The 22,461-nt window shown below is 33.2% G+C and overlaps 1 protein-coding gene across 1 annotated transcript; it reads right to left on the bottom strand.

Annotated features, from left to right (window-relative positions):
• Window positions 1-754: 754 nt before the first annotated feature.
• Window positions 755-2,248, bottom strand: LOC104225062 (RING-H2 finger protein ATL80-like). The gene is made up of 2 exons (XM_009776825.2): window positions 1,601-2,248; window positions 755-1,122 (listed from the first exon to the last, which is right to left on the bottom strand). Exon 1 carries the CDS (start codon window positions 2,155-2,157, stop codon window positions 1,603-1,605), a length of 555 nt encoding a protein of 184 aa, XP_009775127.1. The 5' UTR covers window positions 2,158-2,248; the 3' UTR covers window positions 755-1,122; window positions 1,601-1,602.
• Window positions 2,249-22,461: the final 20,213 nt, after the last annotated feature.

The following is a 22,461-nucleotide window of genomic DNA, read 5'->3' as shown; positions in this document are numbered from 1 at the left end:
TTTCTTCTAGTTATATTAACAACCATTTTATATCCCACTAATGCTACGTTACTTCTCTTTCTTTCAATGGTAATTTCTATTACATACATGTATGTAAAAAGGCAATTTCCTAATGGTAGGAATTGGGTCCCTTTTTTTTTTGGTTATTTTTTGATAATGGTAGTTATTTTGGTTAAAATAATCTTATACCTTGTTAGATGGAATGCATAATTTTTTTCTCATATGAATTCTCGAAAGTTAAAAGTGACTGTACATAATAGGTGTAAATTAATGATCTAAAAGCAAGAAGTCACAACCAAGTTAATTACATTAATATAAAATAAACCTATTAACCTTCAACCCAGGATAAGAAGAAAACACAAAGACACAAACATATCCAACAACAGCTAATCTTTCGACCCAAAAAAAAAAAAACTTCTACGTACGTAATATTATGTCTTGATGTTGAATTGTGTGATTTAAATCCAAGAGTTGTTATCCGCTCTAATACTATATTGAACTTTAACCATCTCATCCAACAATATAAGCCCTATAGAAAAATACACTTTCAATTACTAATTATGCTGTCTAGATATTTAATTTTTATAACCAACTCAATCAACTGTAGCAAAAACGAACTAACGACAAAAACGAAGGCCTCCCACATCGTCCTCCACACTTGTACTTCTCGTCAATTTCCTCCACAAATTACGACCTTTTGATTGCACATTTTTTAAAAAATTTAAGTTTTAGTACATCATCCGACCAATATGAATAATCCCTTAAAAACGTTCCATGTTAATAACGACTTCATATTCATATTCAGGACTCCATGTAATATATGCACATACATGAAGTCATATATACGCGGAGAGTAAAAACTGTTTATAACAAATTATATGATCAGATAACTGGGTAAAAAAGAAGATAAGTCGAAAAGATAAAAAATAATTACAGTGACTAGAAACCTTCTTAAATATCACAACTCAGCAGCCATATATATCATTCCCCTTTTGTCACCTTCTTCGATCTTTTCCATAACAAAAGCAGGAAGCTTCATATTTATCGCCTTCTCTTCTTTAGCTTCTCGACAAAGCAAAACCACTAAACTTCACCAGCTCAACCTGGGGACCATCTTCAACCCTGACAAAAACCCATAACCGTTTTACAATAAAAATAGACATTTTTAGTTTATGAATTCTAGATCATAATCTTTTTTTCATTTTTTAAAAAGTAAAAATAGATTATTTATTCATAATATTAAATAAAAGCTTTAACCCAAACACAGAATTTTAGCCAAAGCTATTCAATTCTGCGAAATCTGTAACTACACTGTTGTACTGTGGCGTTATATATCTAAAAATATTGCTACTTTTACACAGGAACAACGAACTAGTCAAAAGCTTTGAAACTGAGGTGTGACTGAACCAAAATATTAAATAGTATATAAGAAAATGTCACATTTGAAATTCGACGCCTGCCACCTAAAACAAATTTTACACCACCTTTAATTTATCATTACATTAAAATCTTCTCCTACACCATACGGATGATAAATTTTTATATACCAAAATTATTTTTATATACGGTATAATTTTTTGACAACAAAATCGGATTGTACCTTTATGCAAGGTAGCTCCGCCCAGGAATTTGAGCACCGTTGGAGGTTCCGGAAACTGCAGGGAACTCGCCGCACTTCCGGCACCGACCAACTACAAGAATCTGACGGCACGATGGGCATGAAGAGTGTGAACCAAGCCACGTGTCAATACACTGAACATGAAAGCCATGGTCACACTGAGGCAGAACCCTAATCTCGTCTCCTTCCCTATATTCCGCCAGACATATGGCGCACTCCGCCGCGGCGCCGGTGGTTGAAGAAGTATTGTCGTAGGTGAACTTAGGCAGCGACTGTAACACTTTTTTCTTCAACCCTCTGTTCGCCGCCGATGATGACTGACCTCCGGTACGTTCGCGGACTCGTCGGAGCCAAGCGCACCGAACTACCGAGATGAGTCCTATGATGCAGATGAATGCACAGAGTAGGGCAGCTGTGATTATGACGAAGTCGGGCTCCACTGATGCAGACGACGGCGGCTCCGCCGCAGAGGATTTGACCGGCAGCTGTGGAGTTGAGAAAGAGTTAGTGCTTAGCAGAAATCTAGGTGGAAGCGTCATAATTTATGATAAAGAGAAGTTAAACATATAAGAAGAAATTAACGTGGACAAGTGGAAATGAAATTTAGAAATTTTTCGGTTAGCCATGAATTATATATACTCTGTATCCACTTATGGTGTCCTATACTGCAGAAAATCTGTAGGATAAATATGATTTGTAACTTGATTAAAAAAAGGGAAAAAATTACGAAGTATAATCGCTTTTAAAAATAATAGCCGGCAAAATATATATATTTAGTATATTAACATATAATATAAATAATTAATATATTTTTTTATATATTTAGCTAGCAAACATATTTACTTTTGACGGATAAACCAAATGTATAACTTGCCCAAAAATATAAAAGTAATACTTACTATATTGTACATATTTTAAGTATTGACTATATAAAAAATATATATACTACCAATATATACGAGTTATATTTCTCTAATTTTTATATATATGTTAAAAGTTGTTCGGTTCTAATTTTAGAATTCATATTTTATAGGGTCGAGCATGAAATTTTATCATAATTCATCCAATTTACTAGTACGAAATTTATAACTCAAAATATTTATGTAGTAAATTTTTTATAGTACATGCAAAATGGTTGATTAATTATTAGTAGTACATAACTCCCCCCCCCCCCTCTCCCTCGCGCGCCCCAAACCCAATGACATAAACCTCTCTCTTATTTTACTTTTCGTAACAATTCAGAAATATACGAGCAACATACCATTTTTGCTTTCGATTAAAGTGATTATCTACTCGTATTTCTATATAGCACTAGGAATTTTTTTAGGCCTTTACGTACATAGATTCTAATAAGAATTTGTCTTTATCACGTCCGAAATTCCAATCGTGGGGTCATGATAATGTAGGCAAACCACTAGTACATAACTAATTATTTTAAAACCAATTTGGAAGCAATTTAATAAGAAATAAAACTGTACAAATATTCTGAAATAGATATAATAACCTAAATTTAGTGTCACAAGTACACGAGCATACTAGAAGTGCTACAACCAAATGTCCAAATGAAAATACAACTGTTTGAAATAAAATAAACACTAGAACTAGATAAGGAAGGGGATTTCAGGGTTGCGATCGCCGTGCAGCTATACCTCAAGTCCGAGATAGAAAGCTAATCCGAGCGAGCCTCCACTATCTGTTGCTAGTACCAACACCAGAATTTGCACAAGAAATGCAGAAGTATAGCATAAGTACAACCGACCTCATGTACTCTGTAAGTGTTGACATCGATAAAGGAGTGACGAAGTTATAACAAGGCACTCACTATAAATCTATACGAATGTAATGAAATAACGACAAAACATAGAAAACAAAAATAACATAAAAACTGGAACAAAAATTACATAACAGTGCGCCCCAGAATACAATTTTCTCAATACAATACGGTTACGGAAAACAATAGCTCAAATAGTTAAATATATCTCCTCTATTGCGGCGCACAATCCAATCCGCAAATATAAATAAATAATGTCTTCTCCATTGTGGCGCGAAATCCGATCCACAAATATAATTAAATAATGTCTTCTCCTTTGTGGCGTGCAATCCGATCCGAAATATAAATATACAAATACTATTGTGGCATGCAATCCGATCCCAAATAGTAATACCAATATTTGTTGCGGCGTGTAACACGATCCCACACAATAACACATACAACCGTTGCAGCAAACAACCCGATCCACACAATAATAATATATATGTACAATTACAAATAACTACGACGTAACTCAAATAAAATGCAATACCAGAGCTAATTTCATAATTAAAGATATAAAGCGGATAAAAATGGCTATCTAACTACACACAAAGTCATAAAACAAGTAAAGATAGTCAATAAATGAGAACATAGATACATGAAAATATACATGAAAATAATTAGCAAATAAAGGCATGCAACGGATAAAGGCATAAATTTAACAAGTAAGAGCAAGTAACAATTAAAGTATTTAGCAAGTAATAACATGAATTAAATGAAGGCATGAAATAATTAAAAATAATAAATAATTATCTGAACCCTCATGCTTAACATATGACTACGCATATACACTCATCACCTTGCATATACGTCGTCCCCACACATAAGCAAGTAGCAAATAAACTAATCAAGTCCTAATTCCCTCACGTCAAAGTTAGGCACGACACTTACCTCTTTCCGCAATCAAATCAACACTCAACCATAACCTTCCCTTTAGAATTAGTGTCCAAACAAATCAAATCTAGCTAAATATAGTTTAAATAATTCAAAATAAACTTTAGAAACTACCTACGAGTAAAAAAGATTCACTCTTTAATGAAATTGGAAAAAGTCAACAAAAGTCAATACTAGACTTGTTTGGTCAAAACGCGAGATTCAGACAAAAATCTGATTACCCATTCACTTTCAAGCTCGATTATGTAATTTGTTTCGAAATCCGACCTCAATTTGAGGTCTAAATCTCAATTTAACAAAATTCTTAATTTCTACCCAAAACCCCTAATTTCTACCATGAAATTCAAAAATATTATAATATAATATATATCTTAATTTTCTCCCTATATATTGTGATTATATACTGATTTTTTAAAATTAGGACATGTAAAGGTAGCTACTTAATCTTCAATAGCTTAAGGTAATAATTAAGTTCTTTTTTATTTCTTTCTCTCGTTCCATTATAGAGCCGTCAATATGGGTTTGGTTTGTTGGGCCGGCCCAACTCAGCCCGTAATTTAATATGATTGGACTAAGGACTTGTTTGACCATAAATTTTGTCAAAATAAATTTGGATTTTATTTGGCAAACACATGTTTGGCCATAGATTTTGCCTACATTTTGATAAAATCCCAAATCCCAAAACCAGCTCAATAGCTGATTTTTGGCCAAAATATCACTTTATATTTTTAAAAAATTACCCCAGTCTTTTGTATTTTATAAAAGAACCCACAATTTATTATTTTGTAATAATGTTGCTCCATCTTCTCGGTCATATGATAGTGTATCATGTAGTTTATTATAAAAACGATTATTTTCAACCAAATTTATTTATGTTCAGGACTATGGTTTGCGATAATATAATGAATGTTATTGATAATGGTACTGTTGGATATTTATGATAGTTTTAGAACTTGTGGATATAAGTCATGTTTCATGTTTTCCAAAATAAATTTGGGAAATATGTTTTGAAAACTGATGTCCAAACACATTTTCATCTTCAAACCAAACTTCACATAAATCAGATGTTTCAAAACAAATTTGGAAATCTATGGTCTAACGCTAGATAAGATTTTTGAGCCCATTTAAAAATGGGGCATTTAAACCCTGTCCAAGTAAGCCCGTGTCCTATGAGGCTTGACCGAGGCTGAGCTGGACCGGCTCATGGGGTTAATAACATATTTAATTAAAAATATAAAAAACTAAAAAGAACTAAAAATAACAAGAAGAGTAGTCTATTCTCAAACTGGTAATATTTTTTATGCGAATATAAATATTCATTGTTCTTAAAAATTTAGTTTTATCTTAATGTTTAACTAATTAACATTGCATATAATTATATATTTAGATGAACAAAGATGTTAACTTTGTTTCACAGAAGGATTATTAATGTTGGATATGCCATGAGCACCTTGAAAATGTTTTTGAGTAGTTTGTCTTGAGTATTAATTTTTAATGAATGAAATATTGTCATTTGTTTTTGTATTTTATTGTAATCTATTGGAACAATGTCAAAATTATTAAGTTCTGCAGAAGCTTTTTATCCAACAAGTATGTTTTTTGATTGTTAAAACTTAAATTTTAAAAATATAAAAAATATTTTTTAGAATGATGGGTCGGCCCCTAGGGACCTGTGATCCACGTAGGATTGGGGTAGGATAACTATTTTAAGGCCCATCGAAATAGTGGATCTCTCTAGCCCAACCCATCAAATGCCAAAGCACGCATGGGCTGGACCAACCCGTATTGACAGCTCTTAATAGCTTTTTACCTCTTATAGCAAAGGTTGATATCATATTTATTTTAAATAAATGCCCTTTTAAAAAATTATATTCTATAGATACCTTTTGATTTTTATAGTCAAATATCTATTTATGACTACCTCCTACTCTTAAGCCATAAAATACTCTTTGTATTATTTTTCTCTCTCATTCTTTCAGATTTTTGAGAGTAGCGTTTTCCTTTAACTGCTGCGGTGAATGTGCGTGCTTGTCGGGGTGAAATTCCATTGCCAATTTTCGAAACGCTTGTTTAATATTCCCTCCGGTCCAAAATAAGTGATTTTTGGATGTTTTCACACAGATTAAGAAATCCGCCTTTTAACATTAATTAGCAATGAAATTGACTATATTAACCTTTACTATCTCACATAAACACTCCTAACACATATTCCAACACTATTTACTCCAAGGACAATATATGAAAAAAATAATTAATTTATTCTTGAAATCTGAAAAAATCACTTATTTTGGACTACAAGAAAAAGGCCAAAAAATCACTTATTTTGGATCGGAGGGAGTATCTTCCTTGCTCGTGCTTCGTGTTAACCCTAATATTTTGTAGTGATCCATTGTTTGTTGTTTTCAGCTAATTTTTCTGTCAATTTGGAGGAAGTGGAAATGGAGGTTTTAGAGGTTATGTGTATATAACTATGGTAGAAAAAGAGAGAAGTACGTGACCTCGTGGAGCTTCCATGGCCGTGAGCTCTTCGTCAATCACTGTAAATGTTAAAGTCACTCGATTCGACGATTTTTCTCTTTCCTTCTCAATGATTCGAAGATTGTCTTTTTTTCCCGTTGTATTTCAATGTATCCCGGTGTATTCTATGTATTTCATTGTATTCACTGTCTCGCTATATGCCATGCATGTATTCATATATTTTTTTAATTAATATAATTTATGTATTCAGATGTATTATATAATTTCTCTGAAGATTGCTATATTTTTGGGGTATTTTTCGGTTGAGAATCTTTTCTATAACTGAAAATACAAAATTTGTGTGTTATAATTGAGTTTGTTGAGTTATATTAGGAGTCTATTATATTAATTGATTCACTTTCCGTTTTAAAAATAGTGTAATCCCTTATTTCACGCCGTGAATACAGTCGAATACAATAATTTGTCAAGCTGTAATCCCATGTTTCACTCCATGAATACAGTCGAATACACTCGAATACAACAACTAATTAGTTGGACTTCCCTGATTCACGCCTATTTTTGCTATTGTATTCATGAATACAATAGCTTAAATACATCAAATATATCTTATAATCACAGAAAAAGTATCTATAATCCATAATATAGCAAATGGTATATATAGATGACTAATTACTACTAAAAGATAGTGCTTTATGAAAATTTCTCTTCTATTAACCATGGCCCCTAAAATTTCTACCAGAATCTTCCGATTCCTAACAAAATAATTTGTTAATTATTACCCTTCCCAAAATAACTTAATAATCCTATAATTTCGCCCAATAATGCTTACAGCCAGTTGGTTTATCACAATTTAGGTCATATTACCGATTCAGATTAGTAATTCGTTAATCTATATCTATATCTATCTATATTATTATAAAAATACGAATTTTAAAACGCTAAATGTTAAACGACTAAAATATCGTCAAAATATTGAGATTTTATACCCTTAAAAAGCTAAATTAGTTCTAAAAAGCATTATTCCTAAAGGATGAAATTGTAATTACCAATCGTCATGCTAATTTTACTTGGACAAAGAATTTGTGCATCCTTCAAAGTCTGACTAATTCGAAGAAAACACACGTTAAGAAATATAAGCCTAATCAGTCACAAAATCTATATAACATGCGTTAACTATTTCATTATATTTATTACTACAATTTTATTTATTATTTATTACATATACCAAAGATGCGTTAAAAAGTAAAGAAAACAATTGATAGGATATCGAGATTCTAGAAATTAATTTCATTGTTCACAAAGAGCACAAGAAGTAAATCCACATTTTTAGGAAAAAATATTATGTAGTGCTGAAATAATGAATTTTTTGAGGAATATAAACAAAATAATCCAATCCTTTATTATTACAAATGTATGTTGGGTTTTACAGTTATTACTATTAAGTATTGAATTAAATTAAAAAAAGGAAAAAGAAAATTTAGTCATTCTTAGAAAGAAGATTGCTTACTCAGGGAAATACTTTTATAGTTAAATGAAAATACCAGTTATATGAAATATATGGCTGAATGAACTATTTAGGCTGGTAGAAACGAATATATCAAACAATTGAAGGAGGTGTCGATTTTGCGTAACTCATGATGAGCCAATATGTTTTCAAGCTAGCACACGCTTTCAGAATTCAGCTTCTAACTTCAGAAGGGAAAGATATGCTTTAAAATTCTTCCAAATACATTTTCAGTATGCTTTCCAATGTTTAAAAGAAAGGCTCGATAATCCCTAATATTTGACCATATTTTTTTCCAACCTATTTTCTCACATGGAGTAATATATTACACTTTCAAGAGGGATATAGTATCGACTACAAGAGTTCTGGTCATTAAAGAGCAATTAGAGCGACACAAAAGAACCTACATTAATAATAACGTTTACAAAAAATTATATTTAGTAAGATATGACGGCATTGCATGCATATATATATATATATATATATATATATATATATATATATATATATATATATATATACATACACACACATACATGCTTAAAAACAGATACTATGATTGAACTAAATCGATTATTTTCGTAGATTCAACCAGTATCCTAACATTTTGAATTCAAGTACTATGTTAATGGAATAACATTAATTTTCAACATTTAAAAAGTTATTACATTTTTGTCCATGTAAATTGTTTTACATAAGTTCGTTATTTATGTATATAATATTTTGATAAATTTAATTTATTGATCTATTGTATAAATGATTGACTGAAGATTTACGTGCAACGCACGTGTGTAGAGACTAGTACTATATTAAAAGCACGAAAGCTCTTAGAGAAATGTCATTCGTCTTTTTTACCCTTTAAAAATATATTTTACATTGGACAAAATTGTAAACTAAAAATAATTTCCTACTATTTAGGAGTTCGTACATTTTTGTCCATGTAAATTGTTTTACATAAGTTCGTTATTTATGTATATAATATTTTGATAAATTTAATTTATTGATCTATTGTATAAATGATTGACTGAAGATTTACGTGCAACGCACGTGTGTAGAGACTAGTACTATATTAAAAGCACGAAGGCTCTTAGAGAAATGTCATTCGTCTTTTTTACCCTTTAAAAATATATTTTACATTGGACAAAATTGTAAACTAAAAATAATTTCCTACTATTTAGGAGTTCGAATCAAATAAATTTTTTCCATATATAATTCTGTGATTGATATCTTTTCCTAATAAGAAAAAAAATATCAAGACAATAAAAAAAATACAAAAAAGTGGGAGAAAAGTTTCTTTTTCCTACAAGGAAAACCCACGATTTGTATAGTTTTTTTATTCTTTGTCCTTTAATCATACAAGACCAATTTTACCTTTTTATTTTCCTTTCTTATGAACTATTTGCTGTTTTCAAAATTTAAAGCATACATATTTCTTTAGCAGCTTTGTGGTTGAATCCGTTAATTTTCAAAGAATACTATGTCAACTATTGCTATGAACTATATCTACCATTAGATTTTGAAATAGTAATTTTTGTTGGAAAAAATATATTTGTAATAAAAATTTAATACCATAACTGAATTTACAACATTAACTAAATTACTGTAATGCATAATAGCGTTAATTAATGGAAAAAGTTTGGGTAAAAAAGAAACTAATATTATTGTAAGATAGTTTATTACATAATTTGACTGAAAAAATAAGAATTAGCTATGAAATTCAAATTGTAGCTAATAGGTTTCTTTTAAATATCTATCTTGAATTCATCACTACATAAGATTAGAGAATTTATTTTATTAACTACATAATTTGTTCGTTGCTAATTCTTTATTCTTTTTGTAGTTGACATATCTAGAATACATGTTACGTAGAAGATCATTTTGATACGGAATTAAAATCAAAATAAGGGGACATATAATAGATCATTGAGCCTTTAAAATTATCTTAATTGTTTCATGCTTAGCTAGGCTATCCACCACTTTATCAACTGAATATGATAAATATTCCTTATTTCAAGAGTTTATATTTTTTTAAAATTTTATTTTCAAGATATTCTTTTTTAAGAAAAAAAGATAATACACATTGTTATAGGGTACATGCTTATTACACGTATCCTAAAACTAGTTTATATAAAAGGTGATTGTTTAACCAATCCAAATAGCATTTGCTTTGCTTGTCAAGTCAAGTTACCTGGTGCGAATAGGTTAGGAAGTATTTATTATGGTTAAAATTGGGAGAAATTAAAAAATAGTCAAATTTATAAGTGGTCATTCAAAAATAGCCACAGTTTCAAAAGTAATCGAATTTTAGCCACTTTTCATGTAAAGATAAATCTGAACAAAAACATTGTTCAAAATTCGAAAAAATACTCCAGTATAATATACTGGAGTTCCAGTATACTTATGCTGGAACTCCAGTATAATATACCGGTCCAGCATAATATACTGGAACTTTCCGCATGTTGGAGTTCCAGCATAATATGCTGGAAGTTCATACATAGGTGCACCGATCTCCAGTATATTATACTGGAACTTTCCGTGTTGCAGCAAAATAGTGGCTATTTTTTAATAACTTTGCAAACGCTGTCTATTTTTAAATGATCAATCCGAAAACTGGCTAACCCGTGCTATTTTTACGTTAAAATCTCATGACTAGTTTTTAGTTTTTTGCCAAAACTTCCCAAAAATCAAAATTGCCCTTTGAGCTGTTAGCGTGGGCTTTATAGCCTGTTTGGCCAAGATTTTTTTTGGGCCAAAAGTGCTTGTTTTGACCAAAAGTATTTTTGGCCAAAAATTGAGGTGCTTGGCCAAGCTTTTAGAAAGAAAAAAAGTGTTTTGAGGAGAAGCAAAAAAAAGTAGCTTCTCTCCAAAAGCACTTTTCTGATAAGCACTTTTGAGAAAAATACACTTAGAAACAGTTTTCAAAAGTTTGGCCAAACACTAATTACAGCTCAAAAGTGCTTTTCTAATTAATTAGCCAAACACAAACCGTTTTTCATCAAAAACACTTTTTTTAAAAATACTTTTGAGAAAAACACTTTTCAAAATAAGCTGATTTTAGAAGTTTGGCCAAACGAGCTATTAGTCTCACGGTTGGCCCATAACTGGCATATTTATCAGTACTCTCAAAAGACTAACTATTACAATGGGATATATATATGTATTTGACATAGATAAATATGTCCAACAATGGATGATAATGTTTCCACCCACTAAGAATTAAGTTCCTGCTCATCTCCGCACTAAAGTACGTACAATCACATACAAAAATGCAGGAAGAAATTGAAGGTATTAATTAAGCATAATGTTGCTTTTGATACAAATTTGATATATAGAGTTATTCAACGTAACCTCTGTATAATAAAAATGGACCAGAGGCTATAAAGATTGGTCAAGTTGTACACAACCATATAGATTAATCCATCATTTACTGTCACGATCCAAAAATCCCTCCAAAGAAGTCATGATGGCACATAGTCTCTAACCTAGGTAAGCCTAACATTTACTATAATTATATGGATATTTGCTAACTTTAAATTAAATTACCCTGGACAAATTATAATTCCCAAAACCCGTGGTACAAGTCATAAGCTTTTCTAAGAGTAGTTATACAAAATAAATACATCACTATTCCGAAACAAAAGGAACATATAGAAATAAGTAAAATTGAAGGTGACTCCGAGGCCTGCGAACGCCGCAGCAGGTTTACCTTGAGTCTCCACCGCAACGATCCGTAGAGCCACTAACGATCAATTACCTGGATCTGGTAAAAAAAAATACAGAAGAGTAGTATGAACATACCACGGCGGTGCCCAGTAAGTATCAAGACTAACCTCGGTGGAGTAGTGACGAGGTACAGTAAAGACACTTACTAGTCTAGCAACCTGTACAATATAGTGTACAAAAATAATAGGAAGCAGATAACAATGATGGCACCAATGATCAACCAGTGCTATAAACAGCAGGCAACAAGAGCACCATAAATATTTCTCAACAAATAATAAATCCAAGTGCAATCTATTAATCAAGACCTTCAAATATAAATCTTTCGACTATAAATCTTTCAAGTAATAATCTCTAAGATATAATGTTTTTCAATAAATATATTTCGAATATACTTCCTTCAAATAAATATCTTTCAAATAAGCATCTTTCGAATATAATTCTTTCGAGTAAAGGTCACCTTGTGACGCCTCATTTCATAATCATAAATAATATAGGTCTCAGCTCACTTTCATATTTTCACAGCACCTCGTGCACATATTTATATCACAACCGCACGGACAACTCATGTGCCATTAAATAAAACCATAATATTTTTTCCTTCACCTTGTGCCCACATATTTTTGTGTCACATTGCACAACAATATTCTCATGTTACTCAGTTCATAGGTTGCATAACCCAACACAATTAAGAATGTTCAAGGAGCCTCATTTACTTAACATAAATGGAGTACAACTTCTAAACCAATTAGGAACTCCGCAAGAAAAGATGAAGTTATTCTCAGAAATCATTTAAATAAAGAAAGTACCATTTTCAATTAAAGTACAACATCGAATAAAATATTACCTTTAACAAGGAATTTAATAAATTAACTTAGTAGAACTTCCATTTTAAGTAACATACAACCTCAGACAGTTTAAGAAAACTTAATTGAGTAATTAAATGTATTGAAGATGAAGCAATTATTGAAATTTGAAGTATTAAAAACACGACGGGGTTCCTTCACAAAGGATCACATCGGTAAAAGAATATGAAAAGTTAAAAATACTTGAATTGATAACAACAAGAAAACATAGCAAACAGAAAGTGCACGGCATTACCCTTCGTGCTTTTACTCTCAATCCTTACCATGAAATCAATAATAGAAATGTGCATGGCATAACCCTTCATGCTTTATCACTCTTTCCTCACCATATGCATCAATATAATGTAAATGTTCACGGCATCACCCTTCATGCTTTACTCTTATCCTCACCATAAAATCAATAGAATCAGCACGGAATGATACATCGTGCGGCACGACATCACCCTTCGTGCTTTACACTCTTCCTCACAAAATAATACACGGCATCACCCTTCGTGTTTTAACACTCTCTCACCAAAATAATGCATGGCATCACCCTTTGTGCTTTACACTCTTCCTGACCCAAACAACAAATACAAACAATAAGGGCAAGGAATAATGAATCATAATAAAATACTGGCAAGGGAACAATATCAAAACAATAACATCTCGGTAAGGGAACTAACAACAATCCAATCACAAGGAAATTCACCACCAAGAGTGTGATTAAATAGCAACAAGAGAATCACGGAGAAACCAAGAAGTGCAATAACCCTAAAAATACAACAAGGCATGCAAAGCACGTGACAACTACACCGTCAACTACAATAAATTGGACACATAACATATATACACAGGGTCATAGAGGAATTTCCAATTAAGAGATAACGAAAAAAAAGGAGAACAATTACTTCAATTAAGGCAAATAAGGCCAAGTAGCATGTAAGAATTAGAGGAGGCTAACAACATTGTATGGAGCATATAGAGGTAAATTATGCAATTAGGTAACTCAATCATAACTGAATATTTCTCATATAATGAACATAAGGACCTAAGAATCTTAAAGGGCAATTCTCCCACAAATAAGACCGAGCACATGCTCGTCACCTCGCGTGCACGAACTACAATTAGCATATATGACTCAAATCCTAAGGAGTAGTCCCCCATACAAGGTTAGGCAAGATGCTTACCTTAACGGAGTTAGTCCGATATTCCAAAATAGCATTCTTGCGCGAAACGACCTCCGGACAACTCCAATCTTTCTTGAGCTTTTCTTACCTTACTACAATGTTCCGAAAATTCTAGCAACTTCAATCTATTTACAATCATACAAAAGTGAACCATAATTAGGAGGATATTCGTGGGCTTACCTCATTTAGGCTATTCATCAAACACTATGTGTGCACATTTTACTACATCTCTTAACCATAGAATTAGTTCATCCAACTACTACAATTTACCAACAACCCATCCCACCATTATTCTTTAACAATTTAAACTCCTAACATCACATGCGTGATCAACCATTCACACCCAACCGACGAAATTTCATCAAATAATCACCTTTAAATCCCTACCATGATCATGTATTTAAATTTGGATTTTATGGCTTCCAATCACCATACCATAAGTTCCAATACTTAATTTATACTCATATTCTCATAATAAATCCGTACATGTAAGTCTAAGGGTGTAGGATTACCTTTTGGAAGAAATCTTGTGAAAATCCTCCTTTGAGTTCTTGAAGAAATTTCTTGTAGATCTAAGGATTTCAGGGTGGATTGAGTTAGTTTTAGGGTGGAATTGATGAAATGAAATACCAAATTAGTAGTGATTACTCATCTTGAAGATGGGAGGAGTTGGTGGTCTTGAGTGGGTGAAGAAGAACCCCAAGTTTCGTCCAAATTAAATGGGGAAAACGATCCCCGAAATTGTGTTTATAGGCCCAAATTTCGGATGCTATGCGGATGCTGTGGCAGCACTTCACTGCCAGCCCCTCTTTTCGGATGCTATGCGGATGCTTCGCATCCGCGCAATCCTCCGCCAGCCTTTGGTAATTTAGTCATAACTTCTTGTAGGCGTGTCTCAATGCCAAATGGTTTGAAGCGTTGGAAACTAGACTCACAGAGCTTTATTTTGATAGATTATGCATCACACAACTCATTATATCCATGTAGATATGCTCTTCCAAAGCGAGGTCTTGCGCTTACTCATTTGCAACTTTAGTCTATTAGGAAATTTTCCAACTTGACTTAGACTTAGGATATTCGTTAAACCCCATATCACTTATAATATGCATTGTACACTTATTATCATATTCAATTGATATCCATCATTTTATCAGTCCTCTTTTGTATACAAAATAATACAATTAGAACACGTCAACTTTCTAATTTCGCCAAAATGTGCCGAATTGCTTTACGGACTTCTAACTCCAATTCCGAACATGTGTCTAAGTCCGAAATAATCATAAGAAGCTATAGACATCATTAAAATTCCATTTCTGGATCGTTTGCTCAAAAGTCAAATATCCGGTCAACTCTTTCCATTTGAGCTTCAAAAAATGAGATTTTGTTTTTCTCTAAATTTAACTCCGAATCTTACGAAAACCAAACTCGACCACACATGCGGGTCATGATACATATTATGAAGCTTCTCGAGTTATTAAGCCGCTAAACGGGACGCTAACTCTTAAAACGACAGGTCGGGTTGTTACATTATCCAACTCTTAAACAAACGTTCGTCCTCGAGCGTACTAAGAATTATTCCGAGGTTACCAAGTTGATGATTTTTACTTTTACACGTATACTTTTAGTTGATCTCACGTTACCGCTTTCGATACAAGCCCGACAACACAATCTCAGTTGAGATTATTTCCTTTATCCATATTTGTAACTTTAAGACCAAATTCCTTATTCTCCAAATATTTTTGAAATAGTCCAATTTTTCACATAAACACATAGTATTAGTATCATGTCAACACACATCAACTTTTAATAGCGCTTAAATACTTTGAATTTTTTTCCTGTGGTGTACATTCTCCCCACTTAGGGTCATTCATCCTCAATGAGAAGTAGAGTCTGTCTACAAACACATAACGTAACTTATCTCTTTCTTCGCACATCTCAATGTCCCAATTTTTTTTTAACTCCTAAATTTTCCAAAAATTTCAGCAGAGTCTCCCCTGTAATTGGCCTATCCACCTGTCAGAGTAACACCAAAACAATTCCTAACAACACCTCTACAACTCAACCAATCACCACAATGTATATATCAATAATACTAACCTCCGGATTACAAGTGTAACATTATCATACAAATATCGGGACATGAAACACATCATAAGTATGACCATGGACACTTCTCTGGTCTTAATAGTTGTTCATAATCTATTATATCATCGCCCATTAACCTCATGTTAACAAAGTCTCGTTTCAATCCTCTACTTTACTCACAACAAAGTATGAAAACCTCATAATTACTTACCCAAATTAAAGATTCACAATTAACGCCACTTGGGCATTCACCTTGTGGGCTAAAACTCAATAATTATAATATAATTTGGCATATTATGAACATAGATATTCAACAAGAATTTTCAAATAAGCCTTATAGGCATGACTTCCTATAAGTACTATAGTACAAATTTTTTATTTCACAAGGGAGAATTTAAACACATAATTTTTTCACCATAAGGACCTCGTCTTTATATGACATCCACCGTAGCTTGTAGCTGGTTTAAATATCTCGCATCATATAAAAAATACGAGGATCTCGTCCTCAACTCCGTACCACAAGTAATATGCACATTGTGCCAACTGAAATTTTCCATTTCCTTTCTTTTTCTTCCAAATAAATTCCGTCAAACAAAATCACAATATATAATGAACCCTCACACCGATAGGGAATAAAATTCGCAATTTAAATCAATTTTCCTGAAATCACATCAAAACCCACATCACAACTATTTTTCTGACTAACACATAATGATAGACAAAGCTATCTTCATATAATCTCCCAACAGGAGTATTCACATAAGTAAATTTAAGATTACGAAGCTCACTCATGAGTATAGCATATTAGGAAGACTTGCCTCGATACTCATAACCGAATCAAGTTAAGCAAAGTGTTCCTTTATGATAACTCGAGTTCGTACTTGTAACGACTCCATCTACTGTAGCGACCTCAGCTATACCATAGCAAATATATCAATGGGTCGGGCCTCCACCTCTTAGGCGCCATCTACCCGCTTTTCCTCCACCCCTAATTGGTAGTGTAAGTAGAGTAGTAACTGTAATGGAGTACGTGGCACGTGTGCTCTGATGAAACAGATTTCTCCCAAGTCTAGGACAATTTCTCAGGATGTTCCTAGTATCACCATATTCATAACAACCCATCCGCAGTTCGACTGCTCATACTGAGTCCGTACCGGATAACTTAAATAACCATTGTAGGAAATTTCATGCCACTAGTACATTAAAAGATGACTGCCCCATACGAGTATTGTGATTAACTTAAGCACTACGAGTATACTGAATATGTTTTCATAACCCCGCAATTTGATCGTTGATAGTGGACTACCCTCACTTGACACGAAGCCATAGGTCACAACATCCGATAATCCACAATGTTAACCTTCGCAGCTCATATAAGTCAACCAGACGCCAGGGCCCATTGCACACCTACATGATTCACTGGGTGATCTCTCAATACTTTCGCATCTTCAATCTTGGCAACACGTTGTAATAATGATTGAGCAATCCTGGCTCCCTTATAACCCCTCTGTGGTACCACTGACCATTGGCGCATAGTTATTACCGAATGCGCAATTTCGTACACGAGTGGATGTAAAACAACATAAGTTATATGCTTCAAGTTGAATAAATGCCGCACGATAAGGAATGAAAGAAGTGAGGTTATCCTAATAGTTCTGTAGCCCCTCGAAGATAAGTACAGACATCTCCGTACCGATCCGCAAGACTCTACTAAACTCGCTTATGATTTGTAGCACCTATGAACCTAGAGCTCTGATACCAACTTGTCACGACCCAAAAATCCCTCCAAAGAAGCGTGATGGCACCTAGTCTCTAAACTAGGTAAACCTAACATTTACTGTAATTATATGGATATTTGCTAACTTTAAATTAAATTACCCTGGACAAATTACAATTCCCAAAACCCATGGTATAAATCATAAGCTTTTCTAAGAGTAGTTATACAAAATAAATACATCACTATTCCGAAACAAAAGGAACATATAGAAATAAGTACAATTGAAGGTGACTCCGAGGCCTGCGAACGGTGCAATAGGTTTACCTTGAGTCTCCACCGCAACGACCCGTACAGCCATTAACGATCAATTATCTGGATCTGTACAAAAAAAGTACATAAGAGTAGTATGAGCACACCACGGCGGTGCCCAGTAAGTATCAAAACTAACCTCGGTGGAGTAGTGACGAGGTACAGTCAAGACACTTACTAGTCTAGCAACCTGTACAATATAGCGTACAAAAATAATAGGAAGCAGATAACAATGATGGCAACAATGATCAACCAGTGCTATAAACCAGGCAACAAGAGCACCATAAATATTTCTCAACAAATAATAAATACAAGTGCAATCAATTAATCAAGACCTTCAAATATAAATCTTTCGACTATAAATCCTTTAAGTAATAATCTCTAAGATATAGTGCTTTTCAATAAATATATTTCGAATATATTTCCTTCAAATAAATATCTTTAAAATAAGCATCTTTCGAATATAATTCTTTCGAGTAAAGGTCACCTTGTGACGCCTGATTTCATAATCATAAATAATATAGGTCTCATCCCACTTTTATATTTTCACGGCACCTCGTGCACATATTTATATCACAACCGCACAGATAACTTACGTGCCATTAAATAAAACCATAATATTTTTCCCGGCACCTTGTACCCACATATTTCTTTCTCACATTGCACAACAATATTCTCATGTTACTCAGTTCATAGGTTCCATAACCTAATACAATTAAGAATGTTCAAGGAGCCTCATTTACTTAACATAAATGGAGTACAACTTCTAAACCAATTAGAAACTCAGCAAGAAAAGATGGAGTTATTCTCAGAAATCATTTAAATAAAGAAAGTACCATTTTCAATTAAAGTACAACATCGAATGAAATATTACCTTTAACAAAGAATTTAATAAATTAACTTAGTAGAAATTCCATTTTAAGTAACATACAACCTCAGACGGTTTAAGAAAACTTAATTGAATAATTAAATGAATTGAAGATGAAGCAATTGTTGAAATTTGAAGTATTGAAAACACGATGGGGTTCCTTCACAAAGGATCACAGCGGTAAAGGAATGTGAAAAGTTAAAAACACTTGAATTGGTAACAACAAGAAAACATAGCAAACAGAAAGTGCACGACATCACCATTCGTGCTTTTACTCTCAATCCTCACCATGAAATCAATAATAGAAATGTGCACGGCATCACCCTTCGTGCTTTATCACTCTTTCCTCACCATATGCATCAATATAATGTAAATGTTCACGTCATCACCCTTCATGCTTTACTCTCATCCTCACCATTAAATCAATAGAATCAACACAGAATGATACATCGTGCGACACGACATCACCCTTCGTGCTTTACACTCTTCCTCAAAAATAATACACGGCATCACCCTTCGTGCTTTAACACTCTCTCACCAAAATAATGCACGGCCTCACCCTTTGTGCTTTACACTCTTCCTCACCCAAACAACAAACACAAACAATAAGGGCAAGGAATAAATGAATCATAATAAAATACTGGCAAGGGAACAATATCAAAACAACAACATCCCCGTAAGGGAACTAACAACAATCCACTCACAAGGAAATTCACCACCAAGAGTGTGATTACATAGCAACAAGAGAATCACGGAGAAACCAAGAAGTGCAATAACCCTAAAAAAACAACAAGGCATGTAAAGCACGTGACAACTACACCGTCAACTACAATAAATTGGACACATAGCATATATACATGGGGTCATAGAGGAATTTCCAATTAAGAGATAACAAAAAAAAGGAGAACAGATAGAGGAATTTCCAATTAAGAGATAACAAAAAAAAGGAGAACAGTTACTTCAATTAAGGCAAATAAGGCCAAGTAGCCGGTAAGAATTAGAGGAAGGCTAACAACATTGTATGGAGCATATAGAGGTAAATTATGCAATTAGGTAACTCAATCATAACTGAATATTTCTCACATAATGAACATAAGGACCTAAGAATCTTAAAGGGCAATTCTCTCACAAATAAGACCGAGCACACGCTGGTCACCTCGCGTGCACGGACTACAATTAGCATAGATGACTCAAATCTTAAGGGGTAGTACCCCACACAAGGTTAGTCAAGATACTTACCTTAACGGAGTAGTCCGATATTCCAAAATAGCATTCTTGCGCGAAACGACCTCCGGACGGCTCCAATCTTTCTTGAGCTTTTCTTACCTTACTACAACGTTCCGGAAATTCTAGCAACTTCAATCTATTTAGAATCATACAAAAGTGAACCATAATTAGGAGGATATTTGTGGGCTTACCTCATTTAGGCATTTCATCAAACACTATGTGTGCACATTTTACTACATCTCTTAACCATAGAATTAGTTCATCCAACTACTACAATTTACCAACAACCCATCCCACCATTATTCTTTAACAATTTATACTCCTAACATCACATGTGTGATCAACCATTCACACCCAACCAACGAAATTTCATCAAATAATCACCTTTAAATCTCTACCATGATCATGTATTTAAATTGAAAATTTATGGCTTCCAATCATCATACCATAAGTTCCAATACTTAATTCATACTCATATTCTAATAATAAATCCATACATATAAGTCTAAGGGTGTAGGATTACCTTTTGAAAGAAATCTTGTAAAAATCCTCCTTTGAGTTCTTGAAGAAATTTCTTGTAGATCTAAGGATTTCATGGTGGATTGAATTAGTTTTAGGGTTGAATTGATGGAATGAAATACCAAATTAGTAGGGATTACTCACCTTGAAGATGAGAGGAGTTGGTGGTCTTGAGTGGGTGAAGAAGAACCCCAAGTTTCGTCCAAATGAAATGGGGAAAATGATCCCCGAAATTGTGTTTATAGGCCCAAATTTCGGATGTTATGCGGATGCTATGGCAGCACTTCACTGTCAGCCCCTCTTTTCGGATGCTATGCGGATCGCATCCGCGCAGTCCTCCGCCAGCCTTTAGTAATTTAGTCATAACTTCTTGTAGGAGTGTCTAAATGACAAACGGTTTGAAGCGTTGGAAACAAGACTCACAGAGCTTTAATTTGTTAGGTTATGCATCACACAACTCGTTATATCCATGTAGATATGCGCGTCCAAAGCGAGGTCTTGCGCGTACTCATTTGCAACTTTAGTCTATTATGAAAGTTTCCAACTTAATAAGACGTAGGACATTCCTTAAACCTCATATCACTTATAATATGCATCGTACACTTATTATCATATCCAATTGATATCCATCATTTTATCAGTCCTCGTTTGTATACAAAATAATACAATTAGAACACGTCAACTTTCTAAGTTCGCCAAAATGTGCCGAATTGCTTTACGGACTTCTAACTCCAATTCCGAACATGTGTCTAAGTCCGAAATAATCATAAGAAGTTATGGACATCATTAAAATTCCATTTCGGGGTCGTTTTCTCAAAAGTCAAATCTTCGGTCAACTCTTTCCATTTGAGCTTCAAAAAATGAGATTTTGTTTTTCTCTAAATTTAACTCCGAATCTTACGAAAACCAAACTCGACCACACATACGGGTCATGATGCATATTACGAAGCTTCTCGAGGTCTTAAGCCGCTAAACGGGACGCTAACTCTTAAAATGACAGGTCGGGTCGTTACATTTACACCCTCGAATACTACTACCAGTCGGCTGGACAAACTTAAACAACTATTTATTTATTTATTTATTTATTTATTTTTTCTTTCTTTTTCGTTGAAACCTAACATTAATTGTGGTTGATCTATCTTTGTTTGCTTGAATACTTTGTTATGTTAATTGAATAATTACTTGACTGTGATTACTTATTCGCAAATATGTATATTCTTTAGTCACAAACCACTTAGCTTTTGTATCTATTTTTGCTGATGATAGAGGGGAAGAAACTTCAAGTAAGGAGCAGTATTCGCATTGCCTCTTTTTCTTTACTTTCTAGTTGCCTATATATATATATATATATATATATATATATATATATATATATATATGATTATCATCATTAGGAAAAGAGATTTTTGGATGATACCTCAAACATGAAAAATTACTCTGAAAAAACGAAGGAAGTCTACGTAATGCAGAAGCAACAATTAAATAACTTTCTACAACGTGGTTATTCAATGTACTATTTTTGAAATTAATTCTATTACGTACACTAACACTAATTCTAAAGTGCAGATTCTGAAATTGGTTGAGATAGACCCAATTTGCCGACTGAATCTTTTTATGTCGACTGAAAATTGATAGGAATTACATTCACCCCTTTTGGGGTTTTCTAGATTTTGA

Source organism: Nicotiana sylvestris, chromosome 2 (genome assembly GCF_000393655.2).
Source record: "Nicotiana sylvestris chromosome 2, ASM39365v2, whole genome shotgun sequence".
Lineage (NCBI taxonomy): Eukaryota > Viridiplantae > Streptophyta > Magnoliopsida > Solanales > Solanaceae > Nicotiana > Nicotiana sylvestris.
The sequence above is the reverse complement of the archived record's forward strand: the minus strand, read 5'-3'. Positions and strand labels throughout refer to the sequence as shown.

Coding starts and splice junctions, on each gene's coding strand:
- LOC104225062 (XM_009776825.2), bottom strand. CDS start 2,157: ATGACGCTTCCACCTAGATTTCTGCTAAGCACTAACTCTTTCTCAACT.